Source organism: Delphinapterus leucas, chromosome 15 (genome assembly GCF_059928025.1).
Source record: "Delphinapterus leucas isolate spDelLeu-1000000601 "Yukka" chromosome 15, BTC_Dleu_Yukka2, whole genome shotgun sequence".
Taxonomy (NCBI): Eukaryota; Metazoa; Chordata; class Mammalia; order Artiodactyla; family Monodontidae; genus Delphinapterus; species Delphinapterus leucas.
In genome coordinates, this window is record NC_143143.1 from 70,125,908 (window position 1) to 70,142,906 (window position 16,999).

General features: G+C 53.2%; 1 protein-coding gene and 1 long non-coding RNA gene across 4 annotated transcripts in view; one reads left to right on the forward strand and one right to left on the reverse strand.

Moving 5' to 3' along the window:
- Nucleotides 1-23: 23 nt before the first annotated feature.
- LOC149747498 (uncharacterized) lies at nucleotides 24-7,696 on the forward strand. Its single transcript, XR_016387925.1, has 3 exons — nucleotides 24-530; nucleotides 2,106-2,278; nucleotides 4,325-7,696. It is a non-coding gene; the product is annotated as an uncharacterized LOC149747498 (long non-coding RNA).
- Nucleotides 7,697-8,483: 787 nt separating this feature from the next.
- Nucleotides 8,484-16,999, reverse strand: part of CHD6 (chromodomain helicase DNA binding protein 6) — a 211,541-nt gene continuing 203,025 nt past the window's right edge. For all 3 annotated transcript variants that reach the window (XM_022592389.3, XM_089896896.1, XM_089896897.1), the window contains one exon: nucleotides 8,484-12,269. In XM_022592389.3, the coding sequence (XP_022448097.2) occupies nucleotides 11,373-12,269 (897 nt within the window). In that variant the 3' untranslated portion in view covers nucleotides 8,484-11,372. The remainder of the gene's footprint in view (nucleotides 12,270-16,999) is intronic.

Here is a 16,999-nt window from a genome sequence, read left to right on the forward strand (position 1 = left end):
TTCCCTCCCAAGGGGTGTGTGTGTGTGCACGCGTGTGTGTGTGTGTGTGCGTGTGTGTGCGCGTGCGCGTGTGTGTGTGCTGGGTGTGAGGGAGCTGGGTCATCAGGGTGGTCAGGCCCTCTCCCTCCTCCTAGGTGTGGCCTGGAACTTCTCAATCTGCATCCTTTGTGTGTATGCATGTGCATATGTGTGGGTGCGGGTCTGTATGTGTGAACACGTTCGAGCACGTCTCTGCAGTGCCTGTACATGTGCCTGTGCATATTTCTGTATACACAGCACATGCCTGTCCATGTCTGCATGCCTATGGAGCTGTGTAACCAAGCCCGTAACCAAGTACTTTTGGGTGTGTGTGTTTCATGTGTGTCTACACGAGACACCTGGGAGCAGGCCCCCATCTCTGCTGCCCCTGGCCACGCCTCCCCACCCTCACCTCCGCCCTGAACGTGTGCAAGCCTCCTCCCCACCCGCAAGCCCGCCTCTGCATTTGTCTGGGAACCACCTGGCCCCTTTCAGCTCCAGGAGGAAGACAGGTTAGTACAGCTTGGCTTGTCCCATACATACTTTCCCAAAGTTCCCTGGATCCCAGCCGAACTCTATAAAAAGGCTCTTGGGGAATAGCCGAACAGGAAGGTAGAGACCCTGCCGAGGGGGCTCAGGACCCCCGCTCCAAGCTCCAGGAGGAAATGGAAGCATCAGTCAACGGAGCTTCAGCCAGAGAGAGGGCCTCGAGTCCTGAGGCTGAGCCTAGACTGAGGACCCTCCATCCGCAGGGAGGGGGACACATCATCTCAGGGCAGCAGAGCTGGCAGGGACCCCAGGAACCCCACTGAGCACAGGGAAGGAGAGACCCAGAGAGGTGCCCTGGGCCATTCAGAAACTGAGTCCCTTCCGAGAATCCTGCTGCCCCCGGAGACCCTTCTGTGGATAAACTCTGGGCCCTCCCACCCTCAGGGAGGTGGGCACTGCTCCCGCTCTCTCGGCCTTGCAGGGAGGCTCCGAGGCCTGGCTGTGCTCTCTGCTCTTGGCCTGCAGAGAGCTCACAGCTGCCGGGCTCCAAGTCGGTTAGTGGGCGTTCGAGCAGCCCCCGCATTACAGGGCGGGGTTTACTCAGCACCCACTTGACTTGGGGTGCGGGGCCCTTGGGCTGCTTCCTCCCAGCCCCTCAGAGCACAGTGGGCGGGTGGGCTTTCTGCACTGCTCTCCCCCAACCGATACCCGGGCCCCATCCTCTATCGGCACAGGGCTCCGGCTGGTGTCCCGGGTGTTGGGGGGAGGGGTGTCCAATGGGGGCAAGAAGGTCTGACCCCAAGTGAAGCCCGGGGCACAGGCGACAGCCACTCTCACTGTCAGTGCATGGGGACGTGTTGCTGCTGCTGGGGGTGCCACAGCCACGCAGGAAGGGCAGCCCCACGGACCCCCAGGGAGGAGGCCAGAGGTCTGCGGGGCTGACATCGCGTCCTGCTGCCGAGAGCCAGCTGGGCTCCAGGAGCTTCCCCGCCGGTCCCCACTGACAGACCCTCCTCTTGCCCTCAGGAATCTTTTTCTAGATGGGGCAAGGGGCGGTATGGGATGCTTTGCTCTTACCTGTCCCATTGTGTCCAGGCCAGGGGCTGCTTTTGAAAGTCAAAAGACAAGAGGAGATTCTTTTCTTTCCTTTCCTTTCCTTTTTCTTTTTTTTCTTTCCTTTCCTTTTCTTTTCTTTTTCTGCTCATTGTCATATCAAATCCCTGAGAAATGAGCACAGACCCGCTGACTGGCTTAGCACGAAAGGGAGGGGAGCCAGAGGGCGCAAAGAATAATCGAGAACCCAAAATCACAAGGTCAGATTTGAAGAACATTGCACCACCATAGTCGAATGGGCAGAGACAGTGCCACTTTGGATGGATGTCTTCTCTCTCAACTCCTGCTGCTTACGAGGCTGGGGTGCCGGGGCCAGCGGGGCCAGGGGGCGGGCAGTGGACCATGGTTGCTCCCTGGGCCTGTTCGGGATGGTGGGTCGTGTACTGAGAGCACAGCTCCAAACCCTCCCGTACCCCAGTCCACGGTGGGGGGCTGCGTCTGCATCCCCACCCTGAATGGGGGCTAATCATCTCCAACTTGTCTAGGGAAAGGAAGGAAGTGGCCACAGGAGCTCAGCTGGCGGGAACTCCTCACCAGGCCCCCCGCCCTCCAGCTCTGTCTCTCAGATGCACACGCACGCCAGGAGTACAAGTTGACGGCCCTTTCCCTATGGACACACAGCTTGCTTCCCGATGGGGAGATTTGACAAGGGACCGCGGTGAGAGTTGGAGGGTCTCCCAACTGTGGGCCCGGGGACTGGGGTTGGGGGCTTTCCTCAGGCCCCTATGATCCACCTGAGAGGCCTGCACATCCCCCCACCCCAGTCCCCCCGAAGGCATTCACTGGGGATTTGGCAGCCCCCCTGGCTCTTTGCCAGCCTGGAACGTTTGGGATCTGTGAATGGAAAAGCCTGGATCAGAGCTGGAGTGGGGATGGGGGAAGGGGTGGGCCGTGGGACTGGGATCTTGCTCTCCTGGTCGGGCCTCCTCTCGGTCAGAGCCAGGACTGAGGCTTAACACTTCTCCAGTCTCCTCTTATCACTGCCTGCAAGCTCGGCTTGGACCCCTCCCCCATCCTGCTCTCCTCCCCCACTCACACCTTCAAGGTGGCCGCAGGTGAGATCACTCACTCTTTCTAAGACCCTGAGGATTCTCAGGAACCTGCATGTGCTGGGGGATGGAGAAGGGTGAGGCCCAAGTATCAACAAGACAGGCACACGCACCCAGCCAGGACCCTAGCTCCAGGGGCCCAGTGATGAGACTGAGGAGATTTCGCATGGCTGCTTCAGTCCAGGGGGTGGGGAGTGGGTCCCATCAGATGTTGGCAGGTCCCCAGGGTCGCCCCCATGTGCGACTGCAGTGCCTTCCTGGACATTCGGGGTGGGGGGAGCTCAGTCCTCCGGGGGCTGCTAGCTGCCAGCACTGCACCGACGTGAACTCCGGAGCCTCTCCTCGTGTCCTGCTTCGGAGAGCCAGCTGAACACCCCAGTGGGGGACAGGATAGTTACCTCCCTTAAAACACATCCTGATTCTGCTTTCTCACATGTCACCTGGGGGCTGTATCGGAAGCCTGACAACGCCCATGGCTCTGCCATCGCTCAAGTAGCAGACTTGTTCCCAGTGCCCTGGATCCAGCCCGTCAACAGACATTTGTCTGCCCCTGGAGTTTCTGAAAATCTGAACTTATTGCATACACTTAAAAATCTGGGGATTCTATAGAAATATCTGAATTTCCATCCTCTGTTGAAAAACAATCACAGTATCGGGCAACACAGAGCCCAAATTCCTCTATGGCACCAACTGGCTGCAGCTGGTAGCCGCTGCCCCTTACTCAGGGCAAGAGGTTTCCAGTTGCCATCGGTCTTACGTTTAAGTCTTAAATCTTAAATTTATTGCCTTAACTCTGGCCTGTGTCACTCATGTATGTCACCTGCCTCACCCGGGAGGCATGCGAGTTTACGAACACTGCAATATATTGAATAAAAGGGCCCATGAGCCACTGAGGTCTCCCCAGAGGGACACATACCTGTTTCTTAGTTCTCCTTGGGCATGGCGATTCAGGTCGGGACACATGCCCACAGCTCTCTGTTTTTTCCATCACTGTGAAAAACACCCAGCACGGCTCTCTTCACCCAAGAGTCATCCCCCCAAAAAAGGATGGAGGTGGATGGGGCTTGATTTATTCTAGGTAAACCCTTGGCACAGCTTTAAAACTCCTTTCTACACTTTTGCCCACTTGCATTGATGTCAAATTTACTAGGAAGCCATTAGCCGAATCGCCCATCTTCCTCCCCTGAAAACTGCGGCACTTTCTCCCTCCCGAGCCCTCCCCCTTGTCATCGCCCACGTCTGCGCCCCGGCAGATGCTCCCCATGCACAATCCATGCTGGCCGGCAGGAGCCTTGGATCCATTCAGTGTCTCACGTCCCTCTGCCTGGTGCTGAGTCAGGAGACGGCAACGTCCGGCAGATTCGGTAGTTCTGTGGGTCAGTCCTGTCCCCCAACCAGACTCTGAGGCCCCCAGCAGCAGGGTGGTGCCTGATCTGATCTGTGTCCGGAGCACAGCCCAGCCTGCTGCACAGCAGGACGGGCCGGAAGTCCCCAGGCAGTGTCCTAGGGCCCCATGCCTTTGGGAGGCCAGTTCACCAGCTCTCTGTCACAAGAGGGTCGAGCTGGCCATGGGCTGGGGGGCCCTTTGAGGTGTGCCGGCTGCCCTTAGTCACAACGTGGGAGGGTGTGTGACGGGAACTCACTTGTCCCTGCAGAGACTTGGTCCCAGCTGCTCTTTCCTGTTTCCTCTGAACTCGGCTTCCAGGATGTGGCTGCCAGTAAGCCTTGGCTAGGGCACCCGCCGGCGGCTCCCAGCCACTGCTGCCTTGCACTCAGCTCCCCGCATCTGGCCTTCCTGTTGCCTGAGCTCCAGGTGGGACCACGACCCAGGCTGGCCCATCTGCCAGGCCCATCTTCAGCCCACCCTGCAGGTAGTCAGCCCGCAGCCCCTGACGGAGGACCGTCTTGGGGGCCCCTTCCCACGGCGTGGGTGGTTTTGCATTCTGGTCCTTAACCCACGTCGTGTGTCTCCCTCTGCCTGTGTCCTCCGAACACGCGTTTTCCTGCCCTTGTTGGGTCCTTTCTCTAAAAATTGCTTCTCTATCGCTGGCAGCTTCACATCTGTCCTCTGGCTTCCTTCTTCTTCGCCCCAAATAGGACATGGCGTGGAGGAGAGAGGGCAGGACAGGCGGTTCTGACTTTTCCTCTGAAGTGAAAGGATGCCCTGGGGGTTTGGAGGCGGAAACTCGAGACAGGCCCCGAGTCCAGCACTTCTTTGAAGTCTGTTTTATCTCAGAAGTAGATGTCACTCTTCTATACTAGTGTATGGTTCATATTTATACAAAACCACGTCTGAATAAATATAAAAATACTTTAAATGACTTAGTTTTTGCACTGAATCTGTGAATACAATGGATGCTCTAGGACAGGAGTCTGCAAGCTTTTTCTGTAAAGGGCCACAAAGCAAATATTTTCAGCTTTACAGGCCATGTGGCTCTGGAACAGCCATTCAAGCCCGCTGTGTGGGGTGGAGCCAGCCCCGGACAGTACGTAAAGGAACGTGGCTGTGCTCTAAGAAAACCTCGTGGTCTCTGAAACCTGAATTTGGTATGTTTTTCATGGGTCGTGAAATAGTATTCTTTTGACTTTTCCATTATTAAAAAACATAAAAGCCCATTCTTGGCGTGTGGGCTGTACCAAACCAGGCGGTGGGCTGTGTGCTCTAGGAAGACTGGGAGGGGCCTGCGCTTTTGGATTCAGACGCCCCTCTAGGTTGCTGTCCTTCCACTCACGGTGCCACTGGGGGAGGTGACAACCACCTGGGCCTCGTCCTCGTCTGGGGAACACGTTTCGGATGAGATCATGGGCGTCGAGGCCTGGCACAGCGGGCCGCAGAGCAGGCAGCGGGAGGTGGTGCTGGGGACCCTTAGCGGACGTGAGGCTGGGCCTCGCGGGGGAGGGGAGGTCACCAGGGCCTGGTGGGTGCAGACGGCACCCTAGGGCGAGAAGCGAGCAGTTTTCACACTAAAAAGCCAGACCGAAGCTCTCACAGTTGGGGTTTCTGGTCCTGCTTTCCAGGTCCTTACTCAAAGCTTGGGCTGAAATGAGGCTCTGGCCTTTGGAGATGGTCTGTTTGCAAGTTGCCTCAGCAAAAAAAAAAAAAAAAGTACAGTTTGGGAATTCCCTGGCGGTCCAGTGGTCAGGACTCCTCGCTTTCACTGCCGAGGTCATGGGTTCAATCCCTGGTTGCGGAACTACCCGCAAGCCAAGTTGCCTCTCTCGTCTTAGCCTCAGAGGACTCCTCCCCTCCCCCCAGGCCCTTCTGGCTGAGCAGTTACACAACCCCCTGCCAGCCTTCTTTTCCACCTTCTAAGGCTGGATGCCTCCCCTTGGACCCAGGCTGGGAAGTCCAAGCACCCAGACGCCATGACCGCCCCCAGGCTCCACAGCAGGATGGGAAGGAAATGCCTTCTTTCCTGGGTGACCTGGCTCCTCTGGCCTCAGGGCTGGCCACTGTAGCCAGGGGGCCACACGGGCCAGATCAGCCCCTCTCCCCTTGCTCATCATCCCTGTGTACTGCTGTTTTACAAAGTTGCACTGAGGGTTAGCCTCCTCCACGCCTCAGACCAGATGCCCACCCTGACTCCATTACTGGCCAGTTTATGGCTCTGGAATTTGTTTCTCTGTGTCCCCAAATCCCTTGCCACTTATCAGCTGGGTGATTGGGTGTTACTTAGCCTCTCTGGGCCTCAGTTCTCTCATCTGTAAAATGGGTGTAACCTCAGTGTTACTGTGGGGATTGGGAATATGGCCATAAAGCACAAGCCCCACTCAAAGAAGTTCCTAGTAAATGTGCGTCATTACATTAAGGGACCGGAGAAAACAGGATGCCTGGTCCCTTAATGGTTTGAAATCTAGATAAACCAAAAACACCTCAGCATAATTACCTACCAGATATTGCATGGGATATACGTGTACCAAGAATATTAGTTTATCTGAAATTAAAATGTAACTGGGTGTCTTTTTTCCCCTAAATCTGGCAACCCTACCCCAACGGAGGCTACACAGACCCGGGAGCTGCCCTGTCCCCCAGCCCCACAATAGTCTCCTCACCCCTTTAGTTCACTCTGATCAACGGGCTTGCGTGAAAAGGCCCCTTCTTGGGCTTCCCTGGTGGCGCAGTGGTTGAGAGTCCGCCTGCCGATGCAGGGGACACAGGTTCGTGTCCGGGTCCAGGAAGATCCCATGTGCCGCGGAGCGGCTGGGCCCGTGAGCCATGGCCGCTGAGCCTGCGTGTCCGGAGCCTGTGCTCTGCAACGGGAGAGGCCACAACAGTGAGAGGCCCGCGTACCACAAAAAAAAAAAAAAAAAAAGGCCGCTTCTTTCCTGTGTGTAGGGTCATAGGGACAGAGGCAGTCAGAAAACCTGTTTCCTGCAGGTGCTTTGAGTCCAACCACAGATCTACTCTGTACTTGCCTCGGGGCTTGGAGCAAGATCCTCCTCACCCTTGATTCCCCTGCTACACCCCTAATTTAACTACCTTATCGTTCCGGGACTGGCAATCCTCACCTCCCCAGCTATTTAAAAGGAGTAAAGGTACACGACTCAAATATAACAAGCAGTTGTACGCACTTGACATTTATCATTTCCATCAACCCCATCAACAACCCTATAGGTTCAAGTTATAATTTGCCCTGTTCTACAGAGGAAACTGAAGCTTAGAGAAGGTGGGAATGCTGCTCCTGCCTCCGCCAGGGGAACCACAGCTCTTCCAGGGCCTCCACTCTCCTCCCCCCGCCCCCATCCTAGTTGCTCCCTTTGTCCTTTTGACCTTGGGAGCTCGGGACACCAGGATGGGCTTCCACAGCACCAACTTCAGTCATTTCCAAACGCATCGCAGGGAACACCTTCCTCATAGGAGCCGGTACTTTATTCATACCTTTCCCTTATTTCCTACCTTACCCCACGGATACCCCGCTGAGCGTGGATTATGAGGGTGGTCATGATGCCGGCCACTTGGTAGCACAAGCCGTGTGTCCTGAGGACCTGCCCTCACGCTCCTGTCCCTCGGAGACTGGGTTTTGAGTAGCCACGGTCCAGAACCAAGGTGACAGTCACTGAGCTGGGTGAACCCCACTGCTGACCTGAGAAAGAGGTCCATTTGTGGTTTCTAGACCCGGCAAATGAATCAGTAATTCTTGCAAGAAACCATTTTAAGGTATAAATGAATAGAGCATAAGGTTTTCCAGAGGGTATGACACAACTGTTCCATGTTTCCCGGTGCCAATTTTCCCAAGCGTAATTCAGTCAGAGCTGGTCTCTGAGGCTGAGGGGTCCCAGACTAAGTATCACAAAGGTTGGAGTGTCCTGGCCTCAGGCTGGTGGGGTTGGGGGGTTGTCTATCCCAGCTCTGTTCTCTGTGGTTGAGATAGCTTTGCAGCCTCTCCGTTGGCTTTCGTGAGGCAGACTGGACGCCAGCATCCCTCTACCCAGCAACCAAGATGCTCTGAGGACAAATGAGGTCACTTATGGTAAACACGCACAAAACATTAAAACACTAGCCCAACGTACATGACTAATTGTACTCTCCCACCCTCATACGAGGAGGTAGAATCTACTGGGGCAGGCTTGGAGGTCAAGAGTGAAACCAAGACTCTTGACAACTTCTACCCAGGAGGGCTCCACAAATCTAAAGATCTACAAAGCAGACTGTAGCAGAGGTCCGTCAGGCCTTCTGGAACCATGGCCCACCCATGATCCAGGCTGTCCATCCACCACCTGTTGGTACCAGCAAGAGACCCGACAAGGGTGAGGCTGGTGGGGCTCCTCAAGCTCAGCCTCACCAAGACTTTGGCACTTCCCTGCCAGCCTCACTGCTAACTTCTGACACAGCTACCCAAAGCTAAGGATCACGAAGTTCTTAACAAGCCGCAAGAACTTCAGCTACTGAGAGGCATTTCTGTGTTTTGGGGCCTGTTCCAACCCACAGAGGTTCCCTCTTGAAGCCCCAGGTGTGTGACCTGAGGTGGGGCCCATGAAATGGGGCTTAAGAGGGTGGAGGCATCAGCTGCGAGCGTTCAGGCCCCAAGTCTGGGGAGCAGGTGCGGTGCTGCACCCCCTTCTACGGCATCTGTTTTAACTGGGTGTTCTGGTAGCTCAAGAGATAAATCAAGCCAACCCTCATGAATGATAGTTAACAAGCCCCCAACAGGGTGCCCGGCATAAACTGGGCACCTAGGAAAGACAGGGGATTCCTGTGTGCATATGATGCATTCATAAAAATGCCCAGGCAGCAAGAGACATCCAAGTGCCACTGAAGTCCTCAAATACAAATTTGACTTTTAAACTTTTTTTTTTTTTAAATCCAGGATCAAGACCACAGACAATTTATTATGTAAGACATGGGGTGAAGAATGATCCAGGAAGGTTATGGCTGTGAGTGACATGGAATTAGATGAAAAGGCTCAAGTTTGCTGAAGAGAGTTTAAATTTGGCTTTTGCTCTTGGAAACGTCAAAATAATCATAAGAAGCACTTATGCCTTTTACAGAGCAAGTAATCCACAGAGTGTCATTTTCATTTTGCAAACAGGGACACAATAACAGTCAAAGAGAAGCCTAAACACCCAGAGAGTTAACATACAGGTTCGATAAGATATAACACGGGATTTAGCATGCTGGTGGGTTTTTAAATCAAATCCATATTGAACCCTGTGACCTACTGTAGGCTCTAAGTGGAACCTGGGGAAAGCAGCTTTTCCAAACAAAACAACGACAACAAAGAAAACCCAGGCTCTGCTGGATGTCTATAATACTCATTTGCAGTAAGGCTTTCAAGATACATGAATTTTTATAGCATTTGTATTTTAAGGATTTAGGGCAAATACAGTTTTTTTTCTACTTGATAAAAAGAAAATTAGTACTTAAAAGGTTCAAAAAATATATCAATTGAGTGATTTTTTTTTTACATAAATAAATTATATTGATTTTCAGGATTTAACAGCTGAAAAAACCTCTTCTGCTTCCACTGGAGGCAAAACTGAACAAAATGTTAGTTAAATAGAGAGAGCAGCATTTCTAAGAAATCTGTTGTCAGCATTAGAGGTCATCTATGCTACAAAGATGTCATTAAATAGAATTTGTTCAATTACTGGATTCTTCTTGTATGATCAGTTTATAGAATTTCTGATTTATAACTCTGATTCATAAAACTGGGACTCCAATTTTTGAAAATACAGCTGATTGATTTTTTTTTTTTCCGGCCACGATTTAACAGACTTCTTTGAGATGCTCATTTTGACATTTACATAATTTATAATCCCAAATGTATAAAAGACAATGACAAAAGCATCATAAATAAATAATGCAAACTGAAATAGTTATGTCAAATTTTTGGACCTTCTGATAAATTATAGCAAAACTGTAACAGAAAAAGTAAAAAATACAGTAAATTGTGACAACAAAAGGTGAAACTGGTACTAGTAACACTTCCAACATTTCTGACGGTCCTGCACAGCCCTGTGCCCCTGGGGATTGAACCATGAGCTTCTTTCAAGTCTCAGAGTGTGAACTGTGGGTGAAAAGTGACACCATCAGAAGGGAGGGACCACATGGGAGGGCGAACGAAAGCAGGTGAGGGTTGCTGGGGCCGGCGGGTTCTTCCGGGCCTGGCCTGGGCAGCTGAGGAAGAAGGGGGAATAATGTTAATTTGCAACACGGTCTCCACTAAATTGATGCTTTGGGATCTGGGTCCGACTGTAAAATATAAACCGAGTAGAGAAAAATCTGGAGAGAAGAAAAAAACTTTTCACAGTCGCATTCCAAGAGGTGGTACAAACCTCAAACCCTGGCGAGTCTAAGAGTGTTTAGGGACTGTTTGCTTTGCAGGCTCCAGAAAGAGCCTGATTCTTGGCGAAGGGGAGCGTGAAGTTAGGAGCCAGGAGGCCTGGCAGTGGCCAGAGCAGTCCCTAAGAGGCCTCGGCGGGATCACAGCTAGTCGTGCAGTCCTCCACCCCCATCGTCGCCGGCAACGGCTCAAGGTGTGTACAGCTCTCTCGTACTGAGAACCCCCTGTTAACTTGGGAGAGGGGGGATGCATGTGTATCAAGTAATGCCCCATTGGTATTTCTTCTTGCTGCAGGTGCCTGAAAACCCACAAAGGTGTTACTACCAGTAAGGTTTCTGTTTTAGAAAGAAATGAACATACGTGGTTTCAACCATTAATTATATACTTCTGCCTATCCTACTCGTTTAGTAATCATGATAAAACTGGGAAATATTTTAACTAAAAAATATGCACCAGCACTTCTTCCTCTGTGCTTTTTGGTTCCCCAACACATTCTTCCCATTCAGCACAGCTCATGGAAAAAAGAGCTGCTCTCTGCCTCTCCTTCGGCCCTTCTTCACTGGTAAATCCCTAGACGGTTTTCCTTTGCCATTTTTCCTCCTCAAATAAGTGGGAAACTTGGAAGAGAAGGGGGCAGGGCGTGTCCCCACGTCTGCACTAACTACGATTGCTGGAATGAACGACTGGGTAACGGAGTGAGGATTCTGCGCCTCCTACACTAGGTCAACGACACTTAGCTGATGACGTGGCAAGACCCTGTGACTATTAACATCTGTTACCATAGTTCTCAGACAGGAAATCAGGTAGGTAATAGTACTTATGGAAACACAGGTTCTTATGACAGTGAAGTGAGGGAAGTAACAAACCTTGATGGGATAAGAAACTTACAAGTCATAAGAATTTCTTCAATGAAAAAGTTCTAATTGGTGACACTGTTAGAGTCTTGGGGGCCCCCTTCGCCGGCCTGTGCTGCGTGTCCTCTCTCTGGAGGCGCGGGGGCCCTGGATTCGGGGCAGCTCTGGGCACCGCCCGGCTCCCTCTCCAACCCGGGTGCAGGCTCTGGGCTGGGGTCCGGGTTGTCCCCTTTTGTTTTCTTCCTCATCCTCTTCTGGCTCTCCAGACCTACTATTTCTGAGTGTCTGGCCTGCTGCATGGCCGGCAGAGCCATGCCCATGCCGGGGGAGACAAACATGGATGGGTAAATGAGTCCGGGGGACACTCCTGGGATGAGAAACGGGTTAAAAGCCACAGGACTACTCGTAGTTATTGGAGGTTCGGCCTGATCGGAAAATGGACTAGGACCGGGCTTGTCTTCGGCTGACGTGTCCGTTTTGACATCACGGCCGCTGGGCTGGTCTTCTGCAGTCTTTTCAGCCGCCGACGTGCCACTCTTCGTTGTGCTTGACAAAGGCGCTGGCACAGCCGAGGCGCAGGTGGTGGTCATGGGGGCGTTGAGGAGCCCCCCGACCCCAAACAGCTGGGGCACGGCAGCCATCCCCGGCAGCACCATGGGCAGCATGCTCAACGTGCTCTTGACCTCTTCGCCCGTGGGCATCGCTGCAAAGCTGGCCGGGAACCCCACCAGCCCCGTGAGGGGGATGCTGGGCATGTTTCTCATGTTCTGAAGTCCGACCAGGTCCATCCCGGCGATCAGGCCGTTCATGAAGAGAGGCCCCATCCCGGAGGGGGAGTCCGCCACGAGGGCGGGAGCCTTCAGGAGCTCGCTCCGGGGCCGCCTGCCCCTCCGGCGGGGGCCTGAGTCTCGGAGAACAGGCTCAGGTAGGGTGTGATTGAACTTGTTTTCCGGGAGAAACCCCTGAAAAAGGACGAAGAGACACAAGATGCTGAAGGTTACTGGATGGCGGGTGAGCAGCTGGGGGCTCCTCACCAGCCTTTCCTGTCCGCCTGCCCACCCTGAGCTGCACAGCTCTGTGCCTCCCTTGAGGCTGAGAGCCTGAAACCACCGAGCCGCTTCCACTGTGCTCACGGTAGAGGGGCACCCGCCCTGCGGAGTGGCTGCCGGAGCACTGGGAGCTGGAACCAGCCAGAGACCTCAAGTCTTAGTCGAGACTTTTTTTTATTGAGGGATAACTGACATAATATTACAGTAGTTTCATGTGTAAAATACAAAAAAGGACAACTTCATGAGTTTCCGTGTCATCCTTGCACAGGGCTGTGCCAGTCTTCTCTGCTTCACCCTGATCTGAGCGCGTGTGCTGCCGAGGCTGGCAGTCGGGACCTGCGGCTGCGACCCCTCGGCCAGACCCCACATTCGCCTCCCTCCTGACACAGGGCGGTTTTTAACTGAAGCCACATAGCAGGGCAGGAGGATGGGGCTTGGGAGCAGGAAGATCTCAGTCCTGACCTAAGCCCCCAGCTGTGGGGGGAGAGAGGACAATGGCACCTAAGTCAGATCCTCAGAAGACGCCACAGGTCTCTGCTTAAGAGGCAGTCACAGCGGCAGGTAGTGGGCGACACGGGTCAAGCTCTCAGCGGGCTGCGTGCACATGTGTGCACATCTGCCCCGACATGAGGAGTGGCTCATATGCACTGCTCCTCTTGGTAGTGAGGGCCTCAGCAGTGAGGGAAACTGGCCGTCGGAGGTGCTAACGAAGGGGGTGGTGATACGGAAGAGCGGCAGGGCTCTTGGCTCTCTGCTCTTTTTGGCGGTAACACGAAACAAGTATCTGCCCTGTGTCGGGCGCTGGGCGACGGGCTCTGTGTGTAGGATCTCAATTCGTCACCACGCCCACCCTACGAGCCGCTACCACTGTTACAGCCATTTTCCAGGGAGTTCAGAGGTTCATACACACGTGAAAAACGTGCACTTGAATGTTCCCAAGTCCCCAGGAAAAATGCTATTTTTGAGGTCTTGTATTTGTCCTTCGAAGAATTTCCCAAAGAATATTAAAGAAAAACCAGGTCATCATGGACAAAAAGCTTTACAATGGTGAACTTTGAGGAGAAAAGTCTTCTCAAAAGGCCTTGGTTTAGAAAAGCAGAAGAGGGAATTCCCTGGCAATCCAGTGGTTGGGACTCTGCACTTTCACTGCCGAGGGCCTGGGTTTGATCCCTGGTTGAGAAGGAATGAAGATCCCACAAGCCGCACAGCGTGGCCAAAAAAAAAAAAAGAAAAGTAGAAGAGGGAGAAACCTCTGGAACCGCTGTGTTTAGTCACCTTTCTTTCTCACAAATCAAGAAGGGCAGGATTTGCCCCCAGGGCACAGTTGGTGAGTGACAGAGGCAGCAAGAACCCAGGCCCTGTGGCCCTAGCCCACCTGATTCTCACACGTGACCAGCCACCGGCACTTTGAAAGCTGGTTTGTCCTCAGCTGCTGCTTGGGTCTGGGGATGATGCCTGGGGAGCTATTCCTGCTGGTTCCTGTCTCTAAAGAGAGACGGTCGGATGTGATGGACGGAGCCAGGCTAAAAGTATCATTTCTCACTGGTCTCTCTTGAGCCCATCAGTGCAGACTGCCTCATTCTGGAGAGACCACAGCCTCAGGCCCCTGCTGGGAAGCCCATCTCAGCCCAGGGCCTGGCCACAGTAACCACCACTCGACTAACAGGCTTTCCAAGACCTGTTCCCTGTAGCCCAGCCACAGCCGAGAGACAGGGGAAGGTCCCAGCTGTGTCTTTTCCCTTTATACTCCCAAATGCTCATCCTCACCCTCCTCATTACTCTCCAGTGGGAGGGCCTGTTCAATCTTAGAAGCCCTTCTGTTGGGAAGAAAAGGAACCTCGAACTTGATGAATAACGCTCCCATCTTCTTTTCAAACAATCTGCTATATATAAAGCAGACGTTCTTTAACATGCTTTACTTTGAGCTCATCAGGGCATCTGGGGCTGGAGAGCTCACTTCGGGCAACCTGCATCCTGCAGGACCTTTGGTCCCTGTGGCCTTGCTCACCAAGTTCAAGTAGCACTCCTCAGGTACCAGGATGTCCCCACGCTTGTTGGGAACCACTGATATAGACAACGCTGGGCCCTTTCAGAACCGGGGACTTGCCCAGAAGGCGCAGGCTGGCTGCCCCCCTTCAGCGCGGGGGAGCAGCAGCAGAAAGGCCCGGCTGAGGAGGGCAGTGCTTCACCCCCTGCACGGTGAGGCGAGCCGGCAGAGGCAGTCGGCCCACCTCTTCCTGCGGGTGCAAGCATCACCCCAGCCAGCCCGTGGCTGCCCACCCAGGGCCGACACCCCTCCCAGCAGCTTGGCGACCACACACCGCGGGCAAGGCGGGCTTTGGCAGCTCTCCTTCTTGGTAATTACACCCTGGGAACTGACCTGCTTCCTCTTCCTGGGGAGGCTGTGGGGAGGGCAAGGAGAGGCAGACAAGAAGGGGCAGACGCTCAGCAACGCTGCAGGCGTGGATGACCGCACGGGCCCTCCAACCCTAGAACATCTTTCTTCACCAATACACAGCAGCATTTATTCCAAAGCCTGCGTGTTCCAGCTCTAAAACTTAACTCCTGGGCGGAGGCAGAGAAGGGGGTGGTGACCAAAACCTACTTACTCCTCCCAGGAAGGTGAGTAGGCTCGGCCAACAGACATTCCCTGAGTGGAAAGAGGCCTAACAACCAAACGCAGTATGAGGACCCTGGTTTAAAAGTCCTAAAAACAAAACAAAGCAAAACAGAAACTAGCCCTGAAAGACATTTCTGGGACAAGTGGGGTAATCAGAATATGGGCTAGTTACAACATATTACTAATAATGACGTGTGTGATGGTGGTAATAGTGATGGGGGAAAACACTCTCAGGAGACACATCCTTAAGTATTTAGGGGTGACATGGCATCTCTGCAATTTACTGTCAAATGGCTCAGCAAGAAACAAGCAAAAAGAACCCCCACTACACACAAGTATGTCAAACAAACATAACTTCACATATAAAATAAGAGGCATGTGCGTGTGCGTACACACATTTAATGATGAGCGACCACTATGTACCGGGCGGGCATCCTTTTTTTTTTTGGCTGTGTCGGATCTTTAGTTGCAGCACGTGGGGTCTTCGTTGCGGTGCTCGGGTTTCTCTCTAGTTGCAGCGCTCGGGCTTCTCTCTAGTTGTGGCGTGTGGGTTTTCTCTCTCTAATTGTGGTGCATGGGCTCCAGGGCACATGGGTTCTATAGTTTGAGGCACGTGGGCTCTCTAGTTGAGGCACGTGGCCTCAGTAGTTGTAGCGCATGGGCTTAGTTGCCCTGTGGCACGTGGGATCTTAGTTCCCTGACCAGAGATCGAACCCGGTCCCCTGCATTGCAGGACAGATTCTTTACCACTGGGCCACCACGGAAGTCCCCCAGGGGGCATTCTTAAAGCTGAGTTCCGCGGCCTGACTGCAGCCTGTGTGATGCTGTCTGTGGGGCTTGGCTGCACACTCGGCAGAAAAGGCTAAAGGCAGGAAGAAGTTCCTTGCGGGATCTGAATGTGTTTCTAGGAGAAATGGTAAGGTGTCTAGGGGACGGACACAGAGTGCAGCACACCCCAGAGGCTCTGGTCCCGAGGACCAGGCAGACACGTGCTTTCTGTTCAGGCCTTACTGCAGGCAAAGGACCCCGAGGCAGGGCCTGAGTTCATTTAACAAAGGAGGGAAAGCACACCTCTGGTGAGAGGCTGGTTCATAAGGACAGCTCAGAAATGAGTTTTCTGGCAGGGGGTCAGCGTCTGCAGGGGAGTGATGAACATTAATTTCCAGAGAACGTGAGGGAAATTGTTAGACATGTAGAAAGAAATGAGAAAGTCAAGGGGGAAACCACGTCCTTAAACCAAGAGGTCAGAGACTCCACCAAGTAAGGACTGGGGTTGTCTCCTGACAAAAGGAGAGCGAGGGGCCGAGCGAGACAGAGGGATGAGAACCGATGTGGAATCAGTCTGTACAGCACGAGCGGGTCTAAGGTGTGGGTTCCCGAGGATAAAGCAAGAGAGGGGAGCAAAGGGCAGCTTTTCCAACGCACCAAACCTAACAAGCAGTGGGCCCCAGCCTTCCTCCCCGGTGGCCACGGCAGCCTGTGGGGATGAGCGAGGGCAGTGTTTGTCGGGCTGCTGGAGGAGTGACCCTCCAGGCGACCAAATCAGAAACAAGCTCCTTGGGAACATTAACGAGCAGGAAATGACTAGGGTGGGTGGTCTCTTGGAATTAAAAAAAGAAACGGCATCCAGGAAATCCCCCTAAGAAGGAAATTCATACCCAGGAAAGCCATAGCTGGCAGAGCGCTAAGAAAGGCGTTCAGGAGAGCCTGCCAGTTCAGAGGACAACCCGGGGAGGGCAGAGCCCCATGAGGATCCTCAGAAGCGCCCTATTTGGGCAGAGCGCACTTTGAGGAGGTTAAAAGCACATTTGTGTATCATTTGCCCAAGCTCAACACATTTTGAGGTTGAAATGTTATCGCCCCCTAGAGGTTACGAGTTTTCTATTCCAAATTTGTACTCATCTGTAAACTATAATTAACTCAGATTCGTTCCACTACAAGTATCTGCAGATGTCTTTGAAGTCGCTTCCAGGCTCATGATTCTATAATAGGAAGAGGGCAATGCTTGGAGTCAGCTGTTTTT